This window comes from Poecilia reticulata, chromosome 4 (assembly GCF_904066995.2).
Source record: "Poecilia reticulata chromosome 4, P_reticulata-male-v2, whole genome shotgun sequence".
Classification (NCBI taxonomy): Eukaryota; Metazoa; Chordata; class Actinopteri; order Cyprinodontiformes; family Poeciliidae; genus Poecilia; species Poecilia reticulata.
The window spans coordinates 21,343,170-21,368,321 of record NC_088833.1 but is presented as its reverse complement, the minus strand read 5'-3'; the positions used below and the strand labels follow the sequence as shown (position 1 = coordinate 21,368,321).

Below are 25,152 nucleotides of genomic sequence, written 5' to 3'. Positions count from 1 at the left end.
TTGATGGGATTTAAAGCAGCACTAAGGGTTTTGCAATAAATGCCATGCCATATTATCTTCATCGGTGAGCAAGGTTGATTTTGATTTGCTCCAAAAACTTGACATCATTAAGGACAGTGCCCTGAGGTGACAGCGTCTTCTTCAGCTCAGGAAGCTGAAGATGGTGTCACCTGGTAACACGTCTTCTTCAGCTTCCTGTGTCAGCACTTGCATTATCATAATTCGCATAAAGTCTTCACTTTTCTTCACTTCTGAAAACTTTGAGACCCATCACTGTCCAGTGCCTCAAAGTGTGCGACGAACGGAGGGGCTGCTTGTGTCTGCTTTACTTTTCATGCCTCCTTTTCCTGCTCCACTTCTCTGAAGGTGATGGATGCTCTTGAAATCCGCAGGGACAGCCAGTCATTAGGGCCGCAGGTAAAGTGAATCACCCTGCATGACTGTGCTTAGGGGCCGGGGAGCATTACGATTAGAAAGTAAGAGGTATGGCAGTGAGTTCGGGCCGTGTTCGTGGCGGACGTTTCAGGGTCGCATTGTAATGCAGCACGTAAAGCAGCCTGCAGGTCACACTGTGGGCCGGGGAGCAGCCGGCGACTGCCGCTATCCATTTGAGGTGACAATACGCCGATGTCACCAAGTCCTGGCTGTGGCTCTGCAGCGTGCGGGCTGTGCCTCTAGGTGTGCATTTGTTGGTGTCAGGAAGGTTTTACAGCCATCTGCACTCCATCAACTCTGGTGCTGCTCACATAGATCAGGTAAGAGGTACAAAAATATAACCGTGCAGCGTCACAAGAAAGTGCTGTTTGTTGTTTATTCAATACTTCGCAAAAGCACTTTGTACTTAACTGGGATGTTGCAACCGCTATCTTTACTGGATTTTGTGCGAGACATCTACAGAGTAGTGCATAATAGGGAAAGGGAATGAAAAAAGAAAAGAAAGTAAATCAATTTGACATTCAGTGCAACCAATTTCTTTCAGAAGCCACCTAATTTAGGAATACAATCCACCTGTGTGTGACAGCTGTTCTGCGTTTGTACACAGCCGTTGCGTTTCTTGGTCTTCTGGCACATCCGCAAACCATTGACAGGTTTGATGAGAGCAGAAAAAGAAGCAGCCAAGAGGTTCACAGCAACTCTGCAGGAGCCTCAGAGATCTACAATTCATGTGGAGGAAAAAAAACTAAAAAAAAACTAATGACATATGTCATTCAGCTCCCAAATCTGGTCTTAAAAGAAAAGCATTGCTAAAAAAATAAATAAAAAAAAATTTTAATCTTGTTTGCCACAAACATGTGAAAGAAGGGGATCCGACCAGGTGATATAAAGAAAAGCAACTTCTTGACCTACAAGCATGTTGTGATGGAAACTGATCCGAGGCAAAAATAAATTGAACCAAAGACAAATCTGTAGAACGTGTGAAAATGTTGCAGGAAAACTTGAAAAGGACAAATCATTCAGCAGGACAAGCATGAACCTAATGCCAGCGATGCAATATATTAGTAGATGAGTTAGAATTTTTAAAGTCCAGACTGAGATCCAACTCACCAAAAAAAAAAAAAGGAAAAGATTTACAAAGCTTGTGGAGAGACTCCCTAAAACACTGAGCTGTAACTGCAGGACTGAGCGAATACAACAGCAGGAGACTCAAAATTTTATTTGTAAAAAAAAAAAAAAAAAAACCTTTTCAACTACATCTCCTTTGGCTTTCACTTCACATAAATACAAAAATTTGGGGTATAAATACTTTAGCAAGGCACAGTAACAGCAAGTCACCGTGCATCTGAATTGATCATCTCAACGAATCCCTGTGCACCATCTCATCCTCTGCCAGTCTTATTTTTCCTCCTTTGCAGCAGCACATTTAGAACGATTGTTGTTCCTCACATGTATTGTTTTCAAAGTGAAAAACAAAGCTTCGAGCTTTAAAAGATGGTCTCCAGCTGACTACAAACACAAAAGATTGAGGTTGATGCTCTCCACCACTGCCTCTGCTGAGCAGGCTACCCTTCAAACGTTCAGACAGCCATGAGAACCCCCAGAGACCATCAGTTCCTCCTCTGTATCCTGCTCTCACTGCAGCTGCTCCTCTCTACAACACACACACACCAGGCATTTATTTTATACCAATGTCCTCTTAGTATGCCTGCCTTTTTCACCCAAGCATCTGGAGGTGAAATAGATCTCAGAGGGGGATAGAAAACAGGAAGCCACAAAGTACAGTTAAAGCAGGCTCAAAGGCTTCCAGGAATTAATTGAAAGCAGCTGGATCTTGATGTTTACCAAATTACTGCTTATTTTTTGCCGTACAAGTCATTCAGAAATGCACGGTGTAGACAAATTAACGTGAACCCCTGCAGAACAGCAGCTGTGCAGTCAAATTAAATGAAACTGGAAATGATGATTGTTTGCTGAGGATGTGAGCAGTGTTGGCTTTTCAGTTTCTCCTGCTACAAATGTGGTAAATGAAGACAGCCCATTCCCTTTCTGCACCATTAAGAGACTGGCTCATCCTTCTCTAGTTACATTTCACATTGCATATCTCAAAGTCTTGTCATTTTAAGTTTGTTGCAGTCACAACTTTTGGAGTCAGCTACATTTAGCAGTGTTTAAACATTTAAATGTTCCTTTAGGTATAGGAACTTCCATCAATGACTTTCTCCAAACCTGGGAAAGCTAGTGGTTCAGCTTTAGCCTTCAAGCCACTGACCTGAATAAAGGACCCACATTTACTCACCAGGTCTCAATCATTAATTGCATCTACCTTACAAGTGTTTTGAAATTTCAGAGAAAAATAACCGTCCTATTGTAGACATGCGAGGTCTGCTAAATACTACTGGATCAGTTTGTCAGAATAGAGCCTTGGGCAACACTTGGGTCAATTTGGCATGGGGGAAAAAAACACGCAACTTTCTTCCATTATGAAGTACTGTAGATGTGGACCATTTTCTCCAAACACCTAGAACATGAAATGTGTTCTAGCTACATTCCAGTTGTCAAAATCTGGACCACCCTCTAAAGCAGTGTTTCTCAACCTTTTTCGGGCCAGCGCCCCCCTAGCCTTTATCCAGGTCCCTCACCGCCCCCCACCAAAACATTTGTAGGCTACTTTGCACTGACTATTATTTTATTATTAATGTTACTATCATTATTGTAGATGTTTTGAATCGGCGCACCGATTATGTTTTCCGGACACTTCAGCATGCCTTACGCTCCTTCACCTCGCGCACATAACGGGGTAAATGTAGCGAGTTTTGCCCTAAACGTATCGCCGTCTGGAGGAGGGGTTTGGGAGGCGAGCGTAGCCTATGTTTCTACGCTCCTTTGTGGGGGGGCGCCGATTTATGTTTTCGCATCCACCTGAATAATGTGTAGTTGCGCCCCTGCCCATGGCACTTCAACAATATTATTTTACCTTTTATCTGGAAATAGTGTCTGTTTATTCTTGCCATACAGTCCTCTGTATTAATTATTTCTCTAAAGGTCTTGCCATACCAGTTTATTCCTCCGTATTTACTTTAGTTTTAGTTTATTCTTGCATTTTGTTTTTCATTCATTTCCATTTAGTTTCATTTGATTATTATCCTCTCTCGGTTTATTGCCATGTTCACTTTAGTTTCTTTCCTGTTGCTAGATTTATTTTATTGTTTATTGATCAGTAATATTCATTCATCACCTGCTGCGCCGCTTAATCGTCATGTTTTTCACATCATGTGTTGATTTTTCACGGTTCAGCGTCGGATTCTGTTTTTATGCCAAAATTCACATCTAGTTTGTCGCTACGTTTTGCCCGCTTCTCACGTTTCAGAATTTTGCGCAATGTGCTCGGCTTTTTTTTTTTTTTTTAACTCCCTAAGATGCAGGGCGGTCGGGAAACATATCTTTGGTGAAAAGGCAGACTGACATAAAACTTTTAAAACAACGGAAACAATTACGGCATTCTGATTATTGAAATTTTAAAGTGCTGTGGTACCGTTGTTCCATCACACCCGGTTCACGTCGGACCACGTACAGCACCATGTTAACGCTATAAAATGAACGCTCTCTATCGTGGCATCACCCATGGAGGGATTTCTTTATTTAAATGGGTTAATTTAAATAAATTAACCCATTAATTTAAATAATTAATGGGTTTTAATTATTTATCGATACATTCACGATAAAGTGAATGTATCGTGATTTTAGTAATTAAGAGCGATTTTCTGTTCTTCCATGGTAGCAGGCAGCTTTCAAACGGAAATAAAACACTTAATATAAATTGCTGCTTTGACATGATCACAGAACTGCCAAAACGTAGCCTACATAAATACCAGACAAAGTGAATCACAGCAGCGTCATCAGCCGGTGTAGTTGAACTGATGCGGAGCGGAGCTGCGCCATGAAGCTACAAACACTGAATAGAAGAGCTGCCATCGATACCGTTGCAGCCAAGCATGATTTAATGTTACACAATACATTTTTACCAAGTTGCTCAAAGTCTAAACTGGTATTGTTGTGGATTTAAGGTGTAAAGTTTACCTTCGACCAAACGCCCCCCAAAGGCATCCCAGCGGCCCCCTTTTGTAAAAATGTCCGCCAGCGCCCCCCTGCCGGCCTCTGAACGCCCCCTGGGGGGCGGTACCGCCCACGTTGAGAACCGCTACTCTAAAGTCTAATTTCTTCCTGGCAGCAAGTTTAACTAACCCAGTTACAACCTGCAAGGCTCACATTACACCTCAGGAGTAAGATGGGATTTCGCTACAAGACAACAAGGCATGTTTAAAAATGTTACCTACAACTAAAGTTTTTGGAAAGTAAAGCTTAAAATGTTTGAGAGGTACTGCAAACAGTGCTTGGGCAGCACCATGAGCTACTAGAGCGTCATTACCTCAGGTGTGATTAAAATCCAGCTTAGAGTTGAATGGACCTCAGCATAAGACTATGCATAGTGCAAGTGCTGATAACCAGGTTGCTTGGGTTTAACAGCTTTAAGAGGCTTTTCAGTGACATTCCTCCTCCCATAAATACAGCAGGCTGCACCTCCTGTTGAACAGGAGGTTTTACTCTGCAGGCAGCAGAAAAGGTTGGACGCAAGACAAAAAGGACCACATGATTGGAACCTTGCTCTACAGATAAATTATGGGCAGTTTACACAGTTTTTGCAAGCTGTGTTGCTAAACTTTGAACAGTTTCACTTTAGCAAAACTTGATCTAGTTGAGGCACATCACAGTTTCAGATGAGGGGGAACAAAAAATAAAATCTTACTCTTGTAAGAACACATCACATTTGTAATAGCATCTTTGAAAACACAATACTGCCATCTAGTGGTAAAGAGTCCACAATGTTAGAGCAAAATAAAGTTTTATTGAATTACCAAATATATATAAACATACAAAAATCACAGCATATGAAAAAAATTAAACAGCTGTAGACCCCTCAGAAGGCACGTCAACATCCTGTAAATAAAGCAGACAGTTAAAGTAAACGCCTTACACGATGTCGCTCAATGAGGCTGCAAGTCGTCTCACCTCAATAACGACACTACTCCCTGAAATATCAAAAGTACTTTCTGTATTGTCTGAGGCAAATTCCTCACTGTCCGTCTCTTCTGTGGTGTTCTGAGGAGAGAAAGACAAAACCCTTCAGGGTCAACATATCAGACATCTACAAATAGCTGAATAACTTTTAGAGTTGTGTCTGGTTATTTAGAGGGATTAGATTTAAGCTAGTCAAGAACACCAGCTAAAGTAGGTGTTCAATTATGGTAGTAAACTAGTGTCTGGCTTTTCTGTGTTCAACTCATATTTCTACAAAAGTCAGACTGCATGTTGGATCAGCAACACATGCACAAGGCGACACCACAATACCAACTGGCCTGACATGTTAATTAAAGATCATTTAACAAACCTCGTAGTCGGGATCATTTGAGTAGTCATCATCATCTGGAAGTTCCTTAGAAAGCGCAATAACCCAGGATGACTCATCATCGTCGTCGTCAAGCTCATCTATTTTTCTCTTGCTCCCTTTTCCAAATGGTTTAGTAGGAGAAACACCGACTTCTGTTTAGAGAACATGCAGAACCAGCTACAATAATCCATAGCATCTCATGAATATACTGGTTGAGTAAAGCAACTATTTGAAGCTTATTTGCCTTCTAGAAAAAGTGCATGTAAACTAGTCATTGCATGAGATTAAAGTAGCTTCTCCAGCAAGATGCCCCTTTCAGAGAGATTCCATTACACGTTTTCTACTTTGATACATGCAAATTGAAAAAAAAAAAAATTCTGCCAATTGTAACACGCTTTATATTGTACAGGTAACGAATGGGTGAACTCTTGAGTGTCTTTGTGGACCCATCAGTGCAAGATAGAGCCATAAGCCCCAGCTGGCCAATTCTGGATTGAAGTTAAAATCGTAATGAAAATATATAGAGCCACTAGTTGAGAACGCAGTGTAAGCCAAGGTTCTTGCACTTAATTTAATTTCTTTCCTAGATAAACTTGGCATTTCATGTGAACACTTGGGAGCTAAAGAGTTTTTAAAAAGCATGAAAACGGCAACCTCTAAAAACAGATTGGTTCTACACCCCGGGGTGTTCAACATGCAGCTTTGGTCAAATAAAGTTTAAAGGTAAGAAATTCCAACTTCAGCATAGCATTTAAAATATGTCAAGTTATATCATTTCCATTTTTTAAAAATGTATTAATTTTAAAGCCTATGCAAAATTTTGACATGCTGACGAGGTAGTTGGAGCAGAAACTCAATTAAAACTGGCAGGTCTGGAGCCGGACGTCCATGTTTTAACGTCAAAACAAAATGGGCTACTTACCTGGGGACAATGAGCGCCCAATACTGCGGGACACCGGGTAGCCCAGGGCGGCCTGCGCCCAGCAGGGCATGATGCGCAGCAGCAGGCGGGTGAAACGGGAGAGGCGCTTATGGCCAGTGAGGCTGTGACGTGCCGGGCTGGAAGCCACGGAGCAGGAGAGGCTTTTCAGTTGAAGCGCCCACACAATTCCGCGGAAGACCCTTCCCTGCAGTCGTGCACAGAGTTAGTCCACGCCCGAGGAAGCTTCACTCAGTGTTGGTTTTGAAACAAAAACTTACAACGATGCGGAAAGGCCAGAGGAGGCCGCGCCCAACAGAGCGAAACACGCCGTCTCTCCTCACCACTTTGCCCTACAGGTGGAGACACAGACGGGGAGACGCGCTGAACAAACGGACTGATCGCAGACACATGGCCGGCCGCGGCGTGTTTCAGAGTTTACCCTCACCTCAGAGTCCTCAGGCTGCGCCACAGCGTCCCCGGATGCTTCACAAGACATGGTACTGCGGGACAAAGCCTGGACCTGCCGGGTCTGCAGCGGGGGAGAGACGCTCATGAATATCACTGAGAGTTTTGGGGCCTAAAATGTATTTTTCTGTTACGTCGATGTGGCCAATGAGCACCGACGAAACGCACCTGGTGTAATCAGCACAAACCAATAGACATGTCCAGCTAATTAACGCAGAATGCGGAATGTGGGCCAAGTGTGTGGACTCTAAAAACCGAGGATTAAGATGCGGAACCTTCATGTTTCCTGTTTTATCATTTAAAGGGAAACAGCATTAACACACACACAATGTTTAGCAAATGTTTGGATAGCTTTTTTTTCAGTCAATTAACAGATACTCCAAAAAATAAAACACATTTTCCAAAAAATAAATATATACATATGGACAAATAAGGCAAAAAGTGGAACTTTTCAAAGGGTTTCCACCGTTTCACATCTGGTTTAGAACTACAACAGCATTTCAGATAAGAAACATTTTGCTGACAGTCAAACATCACAGCTGTATTGTCCTATTTTGCTCAACTAAGAGCATTTATTTAATATTACAGTGTGCAAACATAAAAAAGGAAGTGATGTAGACATATAGATTAGGGAAGGATATTTTACAAAGATTTTGCAACTGCTGTTCATGTGATTTGTTTCACATTGAATGAACAACAGTTATATACATTCACATCTATTTCCACCCAAACTCTAACTTATATTTTAGCAAAACACCCATAAAGTAGAGTAGTTTAATTTATCCCTCTACACTTGGAAACAATATTTTTTAAAAGCCATACATTCTTCTGTGTGGGACTATTTGGTTTCTATCAAAATAACACATTTTTTTTAACTCCACTTGAGTAATCCCTCATTGATAATGAAAACTAACCCTGAGACGGTTCTATCGTAACAAATGAAAAGTGTTGTGGTCTAATATCAGATTACTGCTTCGGGCCTCGAGAGGCAGACAGATGCTCTTCCTGCTCTTGTTGCTACTTTGCATCTGAAGAGCTTTGAGAAACGAGTCCTTAACCGTGCTTCCATACGAGTGCAGCTCTCTAATTGGTTACCATTTCCGGCAGGAGTTTCTGTCACGTCTCCGTATCCTTTTATGCGTTTGAAGAAAAAAAACAAACAAACAGGTGCAACTAGATGGATATAAAAGCCTCCTGTTGCCCCGCCTTTTGCCAAACTGCAATCAAACCTGCGCAGCAGCAGTGGAAGAACCTTACAAAATGGATAAGCAACCAGTAACGAGAACATTCAGTTTTGGTGCTATATGCAGTGGAAGCAAAGCTTCGGGTAATTTCTCCACAACAAGGAGGCACAGCGGCAGCAGTGCGGGGATCCGGGCCCTGCTGTGGGCCACCGGCAGCGCAAAGTCCTTTGGATGCTCCACAGACTCACAAACAAGTCGAGAAAACATCTACGCCAACATCCTGACACCTGATAGCATCCCACAATTTACCATACCAAGTCTGTCAGTGCAGACCAGTTTACGGTCACTGGACAAGGAAGCAGAGGACAATGAAGCAGAGTCAAAGGGAGAATTAAGGAGCTGTGGGGCTAATGTCTCTTCATCTTCATCCTCCTCCTGCTCCAGTTTGCTGCTGTCAGGCCGCAAAGCTGAGCGGTGTCTTTCAGACCCTTTAGCCAAGAGGAGATCTTTCCATCAGCGGGATGTACCATTTCCTCCCTCCAACAAAAGCACCCTTTACTGCCTGGACCCGACGAGTAAGGCCGCTCTGTCCCTACCCCACCTCACCAAGGTCACCACACCGTACGGCTTTGTGACTTTAAGCCAGAGCCCACAGATGGCGAGTGAGGAGGCGCTGCTCTGTCAGGCCGGATTGCACCGCCTAAACAGTGCCAGCAAGGCTTCTAGTGCCGTTTGTCATTCAGGATCCAACGCGGAGGTCATCAAAGGGAACTGTTCCCACCTGTTAGGAGCCAAGAAGAAGCCGTCCAAAGACTTTCCTGTCTCCCAGTGCGGAGAGAGTTCACTGAGAGGAGAGCTGCACGCTTCCCCATCCGCCTCAAGTTCTGCTTCCTCCACGCCGAAGCCACCAGATAAGCTAAAACGACGCTTCTATCACATCATAAAAAAACATTTAATGTAACACGCTGACAAAAGAAGTTTGATTTTCAATGTCATTTGTGTCCACTGTGTAAGCTGGTTAAAAGTATGCATTTGATTAGAATATCTGTCGTTTCCTGCAGCTGTAAAATGTAAAAACATGCGTGAATAATTGAGTCTGACAAACATTTCAGGTCAATTGAGTCCTCTATTGTGATCATCCTTCATCAATGTACCAGTGCCACTGGCTCTGAAACACGCCCTAAGCATGATGCATCCATCACCATGCTTGTGAGTTAGTATGGAGTTCTTTAGATCATGTTCACACTTACAAATATTCTCCAGTTTTTGTTGTTGTTTTTTTACATATTTATTCTGAACATATCAATTTACTCTCAAGAGTGAATGAATGTTTGGGACAACAAAATTTGTGCGTAAATACAAGTGAGTGCTCCAGAAAGGACAACGATCGAAAAACACTCCCCATTTCAAATTGGTGTTGAAATGGGGAAATTAGGCTGACATTAACTATAAAATGCTCTCCCCAAACCTCTGGCCTTAGGAAAATGTGTCTACTATGTTTGAATTTCAAGAATAGTGGTTGAATATCCTTCCAAAAAAAAAGAAAATGCCAAGAGCGCGTTGATGACTACAAAAACAACAAGTTTCAAGCAGCAACAAACACTTTTAGTTTCTCTGTGCTTTTCTACGGGACATTTGACCAAGTATTAGTGGGAACGTATGTGTATATTTGAGTCTGTATATTTAATTTTGACACCAATGAATGGGAGAAAATTCACTGTAAATTCAACTCAATTCTTGTTTTGTAAATTCATTGATGATGTATGTTGCACAATTATTCTACACCTGTAAAAATAGTGGTTCAAATGCATCATTAAAAAGAAAGAAATCAAAACGGTAGCACGCTGTATAAATCTGACTGGATTTATAATTTGACGCCCTGATGGGCCAATCTTCAGGCTACCTGCTTCGGTTTTTATCAATGTTAAATTCATGTCAAGAGTTTCCACAGTCCCGCTTCAGCGATGTGTTCAGAGGAACCAGACCTGCCCCTCTCACAGCAGAAGAGGTTCGCTGAAGAGGGTCTTAATGTTGGTCACTTGATGCGTCCATCTGCCACCCACTCACTGAAGTGTGGAGGATAAATCGCACTGTGACGCAAACGGCGATGGAGCTGCTCCTTCAAACACGAATTTAAATTTATAATCTCGCTACTATGTGGTTTGTTTATTTGCATGACGTAAAAGGTTTCTCCTGAGTGCTTCTGGGTAATGAAGGGTTTCGGCTTTAATGAAATTCAGCCTCTAAAGCATTTACAAAAGCAGGAGCAGGCAGTGAGGAATGAATGGGAGGAAAAATAATGGATGTTTAATTTTTGAGGGCCTTCTAGTAATCAGGTAGAGAAAATTCAGAAAACAGATTTAGTATGCAGCCCAAACAAATAAAAATCCACAATAAAATGGCTCCTTTGAGCCCATTAATATTCACACCTCTGGTCGAGTTAAATCTAAACTTGTTTTTCATTCAACCAGGAAATTTGTTTCTGGGAAATGAGACAGGCATCGCTCAAGCAACAAGGAAAACAATATAAAATAAGTTTTTTTTAAAATTAAGTATGTTTTAATACATTTTCTTAAAAAAATAATTTCATAAATGATTTTTGCTCATGCAAGTAGCAACTGAAAGTGTATTTATTCATTAGTTCCATTTTATTTTTGGTGATGAATCTCAAATCTTAGAGATTGGAAGCATCTGCTTGAGCTTCAACCACAAGTTTTCTATTTGGACTTTTGAGTTTATTAATTAATATTAATCTTATGTGTAAAACGTTTCCCTTCCAAAAATTTTAATTCTGTCAAAATTGCAAAGTTTCAAGTCTTTAGTTTTTTTCAGTATGTGCCAAATACTATGGATCCATCGTGCAAGGGACAAAATAATGACTTTTTCTGACACTTTTTCACTTTGTTGCAGCAGCAAAGTAAACTACTATTCAAGAAGGACCATTAAAAAGACACACTGCTGTGCAATAAAGGCATGCATGAAATAAGGTAGCTGAGAATATCAGAGGCAAATGAAATTTAACACTTTTCTTTGATTGTATGAACAAGTGAGAAAAAAACGGTAAGAAAAAAGCAGAAAGATATCTGCTTTAACTTTAACTTTGCAGACTGCTTTCGTGCACAAATGATATCCAGACAGAGAGAAGGAACCATCATCTAGTCATAATATGATATCAGCCTCAAGGACTAGAATCTGATTATGCTTAACTCCAGAGGAGGACAGAAATAACACCACGACTAGTATGTTCAGTGGAAACAGGAATCGGTCAGACTCTCCCAGGATTCTGGTCAGTCAGAACAATGCAGTGTAATTCCTGTTGAGTAAAACAGGTGACTGAGAGCGATTCTCAGATTTGTGAACTCCGTCTTTGTTTCTGCTCTCATATGGAAGTGAAAATTCAGATGAACATGAATCAGGGGAGATTTAAACACCAATAATTTGATATTGTTGGTACTGTTTAACAATTTGATATTGTTTAAGCCTTAAAAACTACAACTGTGTTTCTAAATGTGACTCCTAATGCAGGAGTGTTTTCTCTTAGAAACTGATGACAGATATGCAAAAAAAAGTAACAATAAACTATTATTCAATTTTATTGTAGTTATTTACCAATTTAAGGTATTTAGAAAACATATCTGGCTAAGAAGTAGGGAAAAATACCCATTCTATTCATATTTCTGTAAGCAGACACTTAAAGGTGAAACCACCATGTAGCTGTCGTGACATTAGAAGGCTCTGTCTCTTCCTTACACCTTGTTCTCAGAAAGCAATGCGGCAGGTTTGGCTCTATTAAATCACCATTTAGACTCAGACATGATTAATAATTAGGCTACGTGTCATTGCAAATTCTCACACCATACTGGTGCTAACCTGTCACCAGGCAACACGTCAGTTTGCTGTGAGATGAGGATGATGAAGATGATAAAGGATGAGAGACATTCAGGAAGAGATATGTCGCCCAGTGCTTGTTCTCACTCACAGAATGTGCTGTCACATGTTATTATGGCTTAAATACAGTGAGATTAAAATGATTTAAATTTCAGAGGTAGGCTGGCTGGCTAGATTATTATTAATTTTTTAGAAAAACAACATCCTTGTTATCTTTCCAACTGATGGCCTGTTACATTTGTGTTACAGTCCATACGGACACTTGGCTCTGCATTTGACGTAACTTTCAATTTAGAGGCAAGTCAAGGTGAATAGAAGAAAAAAGTGCCTCCTAAAATCTAGAGTCTAGACATATGATAGGTACCTGCTAAGAAATGAAAACAAAAAATATATATTTTTTTGTTTCTCTAACCAGATATTTTATATTTCTATTATCTCAAATAGAAAAAGAATAACTGAATTAAAGCATTTTCAACCACAAAAAAAAAAAAAAAAAAAAGGATACATGTGTCATCTCATCTATTAGGATGTCTTCACATGGCCTCTAAATCAGCTGTTTGGTCTTTTAATCTTGCTCTGTTTATTAGAGGCTGCTAACAGTCCGTTGCATGGTTTGAAACTGAGGGTGCACCGATTGCAGTTTTCTGGCCGATTGCCGATGTGGTACCACTGGTGCCTTGCAGCAAGGACGTCGTAGGTTTGAATCTGTTTGCCCCTATAATGCCCTGTGATGGCCTCTTACTGGGGAGAGGCACCAAAAAGCCCCAAGGCTGGGATTCAAGGCAGCAGTGCTACAAACTGCATCAGCATGCAGTCCAAGTTTAATACTTGATCAGTAGAAAAAGGTCATAGAAGCATATGAAGTTGATGCAAAAGCCTATAAAATTAGTTCTGTAACGTCACATGAGCTTAGGATGAAACACCGGCGAGTTGCACCTGGGAGAAACAGACAGAAACGAGCGCAACTTGAAGGCGCTCTGTTGCAACTGCTCTTCCTCCTTCTGCCGGCGTTGAGGTTAGCTCAGAGAGCAGCTTTGCCCTCAGTACAGAGACAACTCTTCCGGTGCCAACCTCAACCTCTGACGGAAACTGATCGCAGTAAGGCGTCAGCCGAGCAACACCTTTTAAAGACGAGTCGCTTTGAAATACGCAACCATTCAGATGAAATAGTAGGAAGCAGAAACTGAGGCAGACAGGAAGTCTTTAAAAGAGACGGTGAGTTGGCCTCCTGAGCTTCTAGTGTGCTAGAAGTCAGAGGAGGGAGATGCTGCTGAGGTGAAGGGAAAGGATTGAGGTGTTAAAGCTTAAGTTCTTGATGGCGTCTGCTTCTGGTAGCAGAGCGAAGGATCAGCCTCCAATACTGCCCGTCAAACAACACAGGTAAGGCGAAAGTACTTATCAGACTCTCATTAATTCGATTTTCTTTGAAAATGTGGAAAAATGAAAAAAAAAAAAAAAATCATTTTACAATAGTTATATTTTCACAGATCATTTGTCATTGTATGTTCAAGTATTTTTGCAGTGCATGTTCTTACTTGTAGAAAAAAAAATACAATATTCTACAAAAATCAGACTATTTCTGCAGAGGATGATTCTGCAGATATGCACGCTTTATGGGAGAACTATTCTGTGCATGCCTTCAGACGTTCCAGTGTGGAGTCAGACTCTGTTTTCAGCCCCGCTGGGTTTCAGCATCCCAGCTTTGCATTCAACGGCGACGTCTTCTCGGAGCCCACCGACTGTCATGCAGCCCAGTGTCCCATCCACCAGCGCTACGGTACGACTGCTTGTAACTCGTCATTTTGTGTAGGATTTAAATTCTGCACTGAATTGGCGACTGGTGTTGATTAGGGGAACAAACGGGAGGCGTAGTTCACTACTCTCCTCAGTTCGTCTTTCAGTTCGTGAGAACGACAGAGAGGAAGTGTAGCCCTACGCGACTTTTACTTTCAGCAAATTCCAAGTGAGCTTCAGAGTAGAATAACTTTGCAGGAAATTCGGGTCATCCAGCTGTCATAATAATAAAATAAGTTAAAATATGAGGTGAAACATACAAGTAATAAAAATACTGTAGTAAGTTCAAACTGAAAAAGTTAGTGCTCGTTTATTAAATTAAGGTAAATAAAAAAAATCAGTGGTAATTTTTTTTACATTTTTACCGCAGGGCTTCCTGTGTTTTAAGTTCTAAAATAGAAATAGTCTTTTCTGAAACAAGGCCATGTTAGGTAAATAGGTGCCTTACCTGTGTGTGTTATATACTTTATATTAGAGCAGATAAAGCTCTAAAATAAATGAATCTTATATTAAAGTGTGAACATCCCAAAAATCTAGTAAAAATGAAACCTTTTAATTGGTCACATTTATTCAGGGGTGGACAGAAGTTAAGAAACTATTGTGTTTAACTTAATCACTTTTGTTTCTATTAGTAGAACCCACACAAAATACTACTAATAAATGACAAGGTACTTTATGTTTCAAGCTGTCTTTGAAACTTGAATCTATATATTATTTAGTTCTTCACTGAAGTGCAAATATTATATAACACAGAAGCTTATTTCCCATTCATTCTGCAAGATGAATGGGAAATAATCTTTGTTTCATTAAAGAAAAACTATTATCTATGTAGCAGCTTTTTGGTTGGGAGGCGTGACAGGGAAAAGATGTGTGTCGGATTAGAGTACGATTAGGCTGTGCAGCAAAACAAACAAAAAAAGATGAATGGGAAATTTTCATCAAATGTCAATAGCAACTCATCCGTACATATTGAACTACAGATGTCCACAAAATTATGTGAAACACTGTGGACACACAGGAAAACACAGGGAAAAAGTTTTGACCACATGAAGAAAGGAAGGAGCAAAAGGGCACAGAAAGAGATGAAAGCAGCTGAAGTAATATTTAAAAGGAAATCCTGTCACTTTCTGCCTATTAAAAAGTGTCTCATTACCAAGGGTCTGACAAGAAGGTTCACAATGTTCTTATTTGACGTTCTTATTGTTGCATAACATACTGACAGAATTGGTTAGAGAAGAATATCTAAACCACTGAAGGTGTCAGCGATCCAGAAGTTGGAAAAATGTCACTGCAACCTGTTTTTTTCCCCCCCGCGATTGTACAACTATTTTGAGCATTTGCGACTCTTGAATAGAGCCTATTTCCTCTTATATTCTTGTTTAGATCTAAGGTTCCTTCTCATTGTGCTCCCCAGATCCGTTCAAACACCAGACGAGATTCTTCTCCGATGGCACGCCACCTCCTGTTCCAAAGAAGAAGCTGACCCGAACCCTCTCTCTTCCCGGCATTGATCCACCTGCGCACTGTTCCCTCTCTCCACTCTCTCCTCTGCAAAGACGTCCTCAGAACTTTGACAACCCCCTCTACATGATGGCACCGATACCCGACACTTTTATGCATGAGGAGACTCAAGACTTGGAACCAGCCAGAAGAAGCCCCTCTCCCTTGCAGCCCCTGTCCCACCTGACCTTTGACACCCCAGATGAGCACCTAGCCTCCATCTTTGGGAGCTTTGAGGACCAGCGTGTTGTCTCAGGGAGGATTCAGCATCGTCAGCTGCTCTTCCTTCGAAGCATGTCTAAGAGCGTTGAGGAGCGCAGCATCCTGAAGGTGAAAGAAAGGGATTGCGACTCATATGAGCCTCAGGATTTCCTGCTGTGTGAGGGCAGCAAGCCAAAGAAGATCGGAGGCAAGACCTACTATAGCTTCCAGAGCCCAAAGTTCCCCGGGAGGACGCTTGGTTTGAGGGTAATATTGCAGGGAAATCTCTTATTTCATATGTGGTCTTTTATGATTTGATATTTTTCATGGCAAGTTAGGTCTGACATACAAAGCACATTGCGCTAAAAACAATCTTGATCTTTATCAGCATTTGCAAATGTTCTAACCATTGTGGTGCCAACATAACTTCCTTTCAACAGCAACACCAGCTGCAGCTACAGACCTCTTTTTTGTCACATTTATCACAGAATTGCAAAACACTTTGATGCAACCAGTGCATTTTTGTTCCGTTGTTTGTTGTGTAGGCATGCAAAGGGACGAAGAACGCACCTTCGACTCGTAACAAAGAAAACCTGCACGCGAATGTGCAAGATGTCATCGCTTATTTTCAACCGAGCATCAACAAGGAAAGCAAAACCAGCGCGACGCAAGATCTTTCCACCGCTGGAGAGTCAGACTGCAGGGCTCCTGATCCGCCAGACGGAGGCAGCGACGAGAAAGCGTCTCGTCTCGGCATGACGTCTCTCACAGTTCACTCTCTCCTTCAGAGAGGACACTGTGTGAGCGTGGAACGTGACCTGCCGCACGCCACCCTGGAGGACTTTGTTCAGGACAGCTGCTTGGTGCAGCCCAGTGACGGTCAGAATTACAACAGACAGGTGTGTGTTCTGGTGCTGCAGGTCTTAATGGGCTTACACCACCTGCACAGCAACAGTGCTGCTGCAGCTGAGCTCAGACCCAAAGAGATCCTTCTGGTCTGGCCCGGCAGGGAGAGATGTAAAGGGGGAGATGTGCTGGAACGGGATGGTCAAATTGGTTGGGTGCAGGAGTTGTGGAGGAAATATGGCTGTCCTCGTGTGCTAGTGACGCCACAGTCTGCTGCTTCGGCCCCTCAGGCTCTGACCTCCATTAAATGCCAAATGGGAGCCCTAATTCATTTCTGCCTGCGCCCTCAGGAAACCCACAAAGACCCTACTCTGTCTGTATACCGAACGGGGCTCCTTCATTTGTCCTCTCTGCTTCAGAGCGAGAACGGTCCCCAGATGACGGACATAATAGCCACGCTGCAGGTGCTCCTGTGGGGGCCCCGGGTTTCCTTATCCGGCCACGGAGGCTCCTTATCGGTCACGGCTGTGCAGAACTGGCTGACCGTCAAGCGAGCCCTGCTGGTGATGAAGCTGGCAGAGGTGGGACTGAACCAGGATCAGCCTGGTGTGGACTGGGAGGACTGCATGTGTCTGAAGTATCTGCCATTTACCGATTCTGAAACGGTAATGGGTGCAGCTATGCAGCTTTCCAACATCCTGAGCTGAGTTTATACAGATGTTTCTTTTTTTAGAATCCGTCAGGTGCAGAGGACAAAATACTTTCAGAGAGATTCATCCTTCCTTTAGTTCCTCTGTTCATATTGATGTAAACTGGTCTGATAAAAATTTTAACTTGTTAAAATAAATATTAGGGATGAGATCCTTAACTGAGCAAGCCCGTTAGTGATCTCATGCATTTTAATATCCAATTTGCATTTATTCTCACCAATAAATCAACAGAAATGCTGCTACAATGCAAAGCAAGAACACACTGCTTTACCTCCCTGAATGTAGCCGCAGGACAAAGTCAGCTTTTCAGTGAATTAAAACAGAAATGATGGTCATCTATTCAATGCTGGCCAGACGTTTACATACTCCTTTATTTCAATTATGCATTTGAACCTTGTATTTTTTTTTTTAAACACACAGGGTCAAATTGTAATACAGATCTAAAAAAACAAAAGTATATGATGAATACATTTAATGTTTCATCTAAATTACACAGGGTGGAACACATGCACACCTCTCCACAAAATATATAAAGAAGCACAACACACTTTTTGTAACCATCAAACTGCTTGTATAATTCTGGCTGAAAATGTTGACATTGTGATAAATGGTACTTTCGCTTCAGCCTAAGAAGACGCATGTTCATTACTGCTCCTCGCTTTCAAATCGAAGCACAATGTACCTGCTGTCAAGCATGACATGAAAAATACAAAGACTACCTTGAAATTCATCAACTCCAAACACACATCAAACTCGGTTCTGGACAAATTAGCCTTGGGATTAAGCCTGTGAATATTTTATGGCTCGATAGTCGGGTCTCTACCAGGAAACCAATCTATTTGAATTAACTCTACCATTTCTGTAGTGAAGAATTGTTAAATATCCAGCCAGAGGTTTGGCTTTCTCTGCAGTATGCTTTTTTTTTTTTACATGTCTAAAATGTCTTACGTCTGGTTTTACATTACAAAACAATAGTACCCACATGATAAACTCGCCCATCTGTAAATTTGATCCCATGCTGTGCATCACCTAAAAACTTTGATTTTGTCAAATCTTTCACCGACATTACTCAGCCGACCACACGTTAAGGTGAGCACTTTTATTTAGTCGTTACAACATGCAGATCTCTACCACGTGGATCAATACAAATTAAAACCATGCACACATTAAAAAAATTATCAAGAAAAAAAAATCAGCTTATAATTACTATGAAAACATCTACTTACATGAGTACGATTTCAATTTATCTTAAATATACTATGGAGATATTCAGGAATCAGGGGTAGGATGGACAAGAACATTATTAAACGGTGGTGAGGATGTAATGCCCGGATATCATGCAGGCTCTCTGCTTTACATTCCTGATCTATTTAAACGTCTCAACTCTAGTGCAACTTTTACTGAAACACAGCACGCAGTATGTAAAGACAAAAGAAAAACCACCAACCTCAACCACACTTAACGACTAGAATGTACTCATTTTCAGAACTGATGTTGGTGTTGATTGAAATAGGAACAAACATTTGTAACTGCTCAGCGTTATTTTATTCGTCATCGGAGGAGTCTCGCTCGATGCTGTAAGCCATGAAGAAAGCGTCAGGTCGGGAGGGGACGAGAGGATGACCCGGTCTAACAATCTCAAAGCCCAGGAAACTGAACGTACGCAGCAGGGATGCTGTGGAGAAACGGCGAGGGAAGAGACATTCGTTAGCGCGAAATCAATACAGCGTCAACACTTAGAAACATATAAAGTTCTCTCAGAGCAAAAGTACATAAAACACGACATGGAGTATGCATAGAAATAATTCAACAACTTTAGAAACAAAAAAAAAGAAAACAAGTTTGTAGTGCAGCAAAAGCTACATTTGGTTATTAAAATTCATTTAAACAAAATTATTTTCAAGTACTTTTTATGATCTAACCTACATCAAGCAGAAAATAATTTGCTCCCACTTTTGGGAAGCATCAAATTGGATTTAGTGATTTACTGAAGAGAAACATTAAATTTAAAATGTACTTTTTATTTAAACAAAAAACACTTTATTTTAAACAAAGGAAAAAACAGAAAAATAAGCTTTATACCACAAACAAAATGTGTTTAAACTGATAAAATATATTTTTAAAAAGTGGTTTTGCTGCTGTGAGCCAAGGTGGTTTATTATTAAGCAATAGTTATTAGTTAAACCAAAGCCACACAAATATCATCTCACCTCTGTCGTCACGGTTCTTGTGAAAGCAGATGAAAACATGATCAGCCTGTAGTTGTTCTTCTGCAAATTCCAGCAAAAGTGCAAAACTGTTGAGAAAAAATAACATTTGTTCAAGGACTAAGAACTCTGAGGTAATCACAATACTCCTAATACAGGTTTATGAGTGAAAACAGAACGTATTGCTAATAAGCATCCAAATCCATTATAAAATGGGTTATACTTTATAACCCATTTTATAATTATATTAGTACAGTACAAACAGATAAGAAAACAGTAAAGGCATGACTTTAATCACAGACTAAAACAATAAAAGCAATCAGCTTCAGCAAAGATCAACGTCACTTCTATTTAATTTGTTGAAGAAAAACTGAGCTCCAGCACAGATGCAGAGAAAGATGCATTTACTCCTCCTGACCTGTCTTTGCTGCCTTCAGGCAAAGCTCCAGAAGGGATTTCAACATAAAGGTTTCCCCCCTTCAGCGCAGCCCTCCAGACACAATGTTTGCCTTCGGTGCGGCGGGGCTCAAAGAGCAAGAAACGCACTCTGCTGTTTGCAGGGGGAGACTCTTCAAGAACCAACAAATGAGCATCCTATGGAGAGAAATAAAGATGAGACGCCACAAAAGGAAAGGATTGCCTGAAAAAAAAAAAAAAAAAAAACCTGTTCCACGTACAGAGTAGAATAGTGTAGCTGAAAGATTGCGATCCCGCTGGTCATTCCCTCGCCCACCTGGGATCTTCAGGGGTGGGAGAGGGGCATCAGGAGCACCACAGAGGCCCCGGACACGGGTTACTGCAACAGCGGGAGCACCTCCTGGGACTGGAGATGCTGGAGAGGGACACAGACGCACACAAAGACGGAGCCATCGTAAGTGAAGTACTCAGACGCTCACAAACCAAACGTGCAATGCAGACGGGGGGTTTTGAGTTTATTGCACAACGGAGAGATATACGACTGTAAAACATTTGCTCAACTTAAGTTAATAAACACCGGGTAACACGTGGCGGGCAGAGTTCAATCAGCGACTGTGCTTTTCAAAAGAGACGCACACTTCTATATGATGACTCGTGAAATTTGAAACAAGCACATCAACATCCCAGACAGAAAGTTGGTTTATGTGCCACTTCTGTGATGACCAATTAAAAATAAGAGTTCCCAGTTAAGCGAGTCACCTTTCAGTGAAATATTAACTGCAAACTGAATACATTTCTTTAGACTTGAATTACCTTTTTCTTCTATTGAAACTTACTGCTATGCTCAGGGTTCCTACAAATTTTTCATTTTAAAATTTCACACTTTGGGTATTCAAAGTTGTTTTTGTTGCACTTAACATGTTTTAAATATAAATGTTTTATCCTCTAGTAGACAGCAGTGGGGATTTATTATCTGCATGTTCCATAAATCCAGTTGTAAGAGCCCATTTCACCGTTTTTTGACATTTGGGCTGAATTTGATCAACTCAATTTTAAAATGTCTAACACGTAAATGTGTTGCTGCATGTCTAAAATTGTAAGCTAATTATTTGAAGGCTTTAAGCCTCCAGTTTTTGGACCTAAATGTCAAGTTTAAACCGTCACTTATAGCCGTCTAAAAAGCAGAAAAAAAGCTCCCTTATCTAGAGTTTCTCAGGCACTTAGAAACAAACCGCTGAGGTCAAAAAGGACTTGCGGGAAATCAACGTTAAGACAAAAGCCTATACTAAATTACTTAATTTTTTGAATCTAGATTTCCTGTAGAAAACAAAATTAAAGTCAGAAAACAAACATATGTCCATACTTTCAAAAAAAAATGTTCCTATGCTTAAGACAGAAAACTATAAAAGCAAATACTAACTCCACCAAACCAACCTCCATTTTGCCATTTTTCCTGTGGTACATTCAGTTTATTCCAGAAACTATCGAGGGACGACGTCCTGCAGGTCTGACCATCGGCCTACTTTATTCTTTGACTAAACAGGTCGCTCCACTTTTCAACAAATGGAAAAATGCCATCCAGCTCTTTGATTCAGCTTGGCTTTTAGCACTAATGCTTGTGTTATCACATTTATTTTCCACCGTTCGTGAAGATCAGTCTGTTAGGGATTAGGAACGGGATCCATTAGCAGCACCACAAAGATGCTCTAGAACACAAATGTCACAGCTGTGCTGCATCTGGAATAGATGTGTTAAAACCAGCAAACACCCATTCTCATGGCTGACAATGTTACAATATCAGATTTTATAAAATATCATTTTATCTGAAGGTTTTAAGCTAAGAGTTAGACTCAATCAGATTAGAAACTCAAAATCGTATTTCCCCCCACCAGTGAACACACCAGACATAACAACTCTCATGTGGAATGTTGTCATTGAGGAAAGATTTAAGGTTAGCCGTTTTCCACCACAATGGCGTGTTTAAAAATGAAGTTGGAGAACATTCACGGATATAAAGCTCCAAAAAAAAAAAAAGAAAAGGAAACTACTCTTTCTGACATATCTGCAGATAATAGAAATTAGGGACGGAGCAAAAGTCATGGTGCTCCTTTTATTCGTTTGAACTTTGAACCTCGGTTTGTTAGAGAACCTGCTGGATTTGGACAATGTTTACAGCCTTTAGAAAATCTGAGAATTAAGGTAAGGTAAGCATCTACAGTCTCCAGTCTACAGAAAACCCACCAGAGACTGTTAGTTGCACTTGTCACACTTCAAAAGTGTGACACTTTTAGAGATTTCAAAAGTCCTCTTTTAGAGATTTACACATGGGGAGCAAGACATGACTTCTAGTCAATATCACAGCATCTCAACAGTGACTGCCTTACAATAATCTGACCTGCTGCTTGTAAGCACACTACAGCGGCTGAGCAGATTTGGCATTTTAAGGACAGCATCAGACATTCAAAAGAGCTTTGACTTCCACTATTTTTACCTCGTGTTGCACACAGATCACGTCGCGCCACCCTTCTGATTGTGGGACCGCTCAGCTACATGATTACCGCACCCACTAGAGTTGTTGACTGTAATGGATAAAAGCCCAAACTGACCCACTCAGGGAGCGCTCACCTCTGCTTCAGACCAACAGCTTTTGTTCGAGGGACTCGAGCACAGAAAGACACATTCAACCCAAGCACATTTCAGGTTGTCTTTCTTTGAAACAGGATATGTATTTTTAGTATATACTTTATAATAAATTTAGAAAATCATAAAACTTATTTGCCAAAAAATTAAACCAAATTCATAGAGTTTACTGCATTTATCATAGTTCTTAAATAGGAACAAAAATTGACCTGACAAAATCGGAGAATAGAAATAAGCCACAAAATCCTAATTACTCAATGTGAGCTCAACCCTTCAGACACACTTGTGTATCTAAGCACTACTTAATTTCAATTAAAAAAAAAAAAAGCTCTGGCATGTACCACAAGCGGTTACATAACCCCAATCTGACTCAGCGAACAAACTGATGGCAATAAAACAAATCTTTAAGGCAATAAAGCTGGCATGATTGAGAAATAGTCATTATAAAACTATCAGCTGACACTTATTCCTTTATAAACAATCAATGTTCATTTGATGTCCATCAGTACAAACTAACAGTGTTTTGAAAATGTACATCTGACATTTGAAAATGTTACACAACTCATCAATACATCCAGTGGAATAATTGGTCAAGGTTAAAGCTATGATAATAATAATAATTGTACCATCTAAGAGCAAATGTACACTGTGTATCATTAGCTGTCTCAGAGTCCTCTATGCCACCCCCTTTCGCAGTGCAGTGGAAATTTCCTTCGAGAGCTTTAAAAGACGTCAGAACTGGACAGACCGCCTGAATAAAATCTAAATAAACGCCTCAACACAGAACAGGAAAAACGTACCAGTAAAGCATAACTCATGATTCCGGATAAAGACATAAGTGAGCTAATCTGCCCTGTTAACATTTTAATTAACCCTGACACCTATAATCCACCAACCAAGTGAATATCGATCACTGTAGACGCCGAATCAGAATCAGGTGGAGACAATGGTTGCTTAAAATAATCACAGCACCTTCGCCTGATTGGCCAGTTGCAAAATAAATCTGCCTTAAATGGGATTTTCGGAAAATGTCCAAACACTTGTAAGCATGTGAGACAGATGGGGGTAAAACACGACTCATCACGACGTCGGTTGGCATAAAAAGTAAATAAAATAATCCTTTTCTAAGTGTTTTCATACAACAGCAGCATGATATACTATACAATTTAACGAAACTGTTATGTTTTTGTGTCAACTATTAAGAATAACATTATCATGGCAGCGACAAAAACAACATCGATGACATAACCCCATGAAGGATAGGTAAAGTTGGCTTAAAATGAAGAATTTTATCCGTATCCGCCATGCGACTAAATTACAATTTAATTATTTAAGCGTTAAATGTTTTTGATTTGACGATTAAAAATAAATTCAAAGCTAATCTTGCTCCAAACAGCTAACGTGTAGCACTTAGCATCGGGCTAACACATTTCAGTTGCGTTTCATGTATTAGCCATTCCGTTAGCATTAGCTAGCTAATAGACTGTCAACAACGTTACGTGACTTCTGTCTAATTGCTGGTTACCAATGTACAGTATATATTTAAAATTGTAATGAACTGTATCAATTATACGTTTATATATCATTTATAAACTTTTGTTAAATAAAAAAATCCTGACAACTGTTTAGGAGCGTCAAATACCATAAAAAATCGTGTTATTGTGAACAACATACATGACTTGTGCCAGTCGTTCCAGTAAATAGACAGTAGTACACCTTGCTTAGGCCGCAGCTTTAGAACTTAGCGTTTAGCTTTTTTTTTCTAAAACAGCTGACACCGACATACCTTTCCGGTTTATTACTGGACTGCTCAATAACAGGCATCTCGGGTCTTTCTTTTTCTCTTACAAAACAATGACTATTCAAAATCGTCTGTAGGTTGGATTTAACCATCCGGCCAGCGTCCGCCACAGGCTGCTCGCTCCGTCTCCTCTCCTCGTCGGCTGATGCCAGAGTCAAGGCTGCGAGCTGCGGTTATCAGTCAGGGGAGTGTCCCGATAATTGTGACGTATAGGGACAAGACAATCAGACCATTTAAATTATCCCGTGACACTGTTTAATATTACTTCTATAATTGTCCCTTTTAGTTTGTTTTGCAGTGTCTCTAAATAGATCTGTTTCTATGGTAAATGACATGCTGTTTTAATAGTGTTGAACCTTATTAAGAGAAACATGTTGGAAAAATATACTTTTATGAGTTAAGTAATATTATAAAGTGTAACTATTCTTATTTAAAGAAAAACCGAATGCAAGTAACTTAAGGACAAACATATTTTGACCAAAATTACACCCGACTCAGACACACACTAGTTCAACTTAAAGTGAGACTTCTTGTTTGTGTAAAAGCTCTGTTACTCTATGGTTATTTTCTGAGCTTGTGTTCACCCATGCATTAAACTTGGTTTGACAGAAAGTGTTTTGGAAGAAAATGTGCCCCACATCCCAATCTTGAAGTTGAGAGAACTAAAACAATAAATAAAAATAATAATAATAC

The 25,152-nt window shown here is 40.5% G+C and overlaps 3 protein-coding genes across 3 annotated transcripts; 1 reads left to right on the top strand and 2 right to left on the bottom strand.

The window, feature by feature from the left end:
* Positions 1-5,321: 5,321 nt before the first annotated feature.
* org (oogenesis-related gene) lies at positions 5,322-7,414 on the bottom strand. Its single transcript, XM_008407120.3, has 6 exons — positions 7,252-7,414; positions 7,085-7,156; positions 6,807-7,011; positions 5,885-6,036; positions 5,506-5,595; positions 5,322-5,433 (listed from the first exon to the last, which is right to left on the bottom strand). Exons 1-6 carry the CDS (start codon positions 7,357-7,359, stop codon positions 5,395-5,397), a joined length of 666 nt encoding a protein of 221 aa, XP_008405342.1. The 5' UTR covers positions 7,360-7,414; the 3' UTR covers positions 5,322-5,394.
* A 3,668-nt stretch (positions 7,415-11,082) lies between these two features.
* peak3 (PEAK family member 3) lies at positions 11,083-18,586 on the top strand. Its single transcript, XM_008407118.3, has 4 exons — positions 11,083-13,723; positions 13,987-14,120; positions 15,552-16,105; positions 16,384-18,586. Exons 1-4 carry the CDS (start codon positions 13,659-13,661, stop codon positions 17,389-17,391), a joined length of 1,761 nt encoding a protein of 586 aa, XP_008405340.1. The 5' UTR covers positions 11,083-13,658; the 3' UTR covers positions 17,392-18,586.
* oaz1a (ornithine decarboxylase antizyme 1a) lies at positions 18,479-24,632 on the bottom strand. The gene is given in 6 exon segments (XM_008407119.3): positions 18,479-19,069; positions 19,605-19,690; positions 20,020-20,195; positions 20,279-20,365; positions 20,367-20,433; positions 24,445-24,632. Coding segments are annotated over 6 exon segments (654 nt in total). The 5' UTR covers positions 24,552-24,632; the 3' UTR covers positions 18,479-18,938.
* Positions 24,633-25,152: the final 520 nt, after the last annotated feature.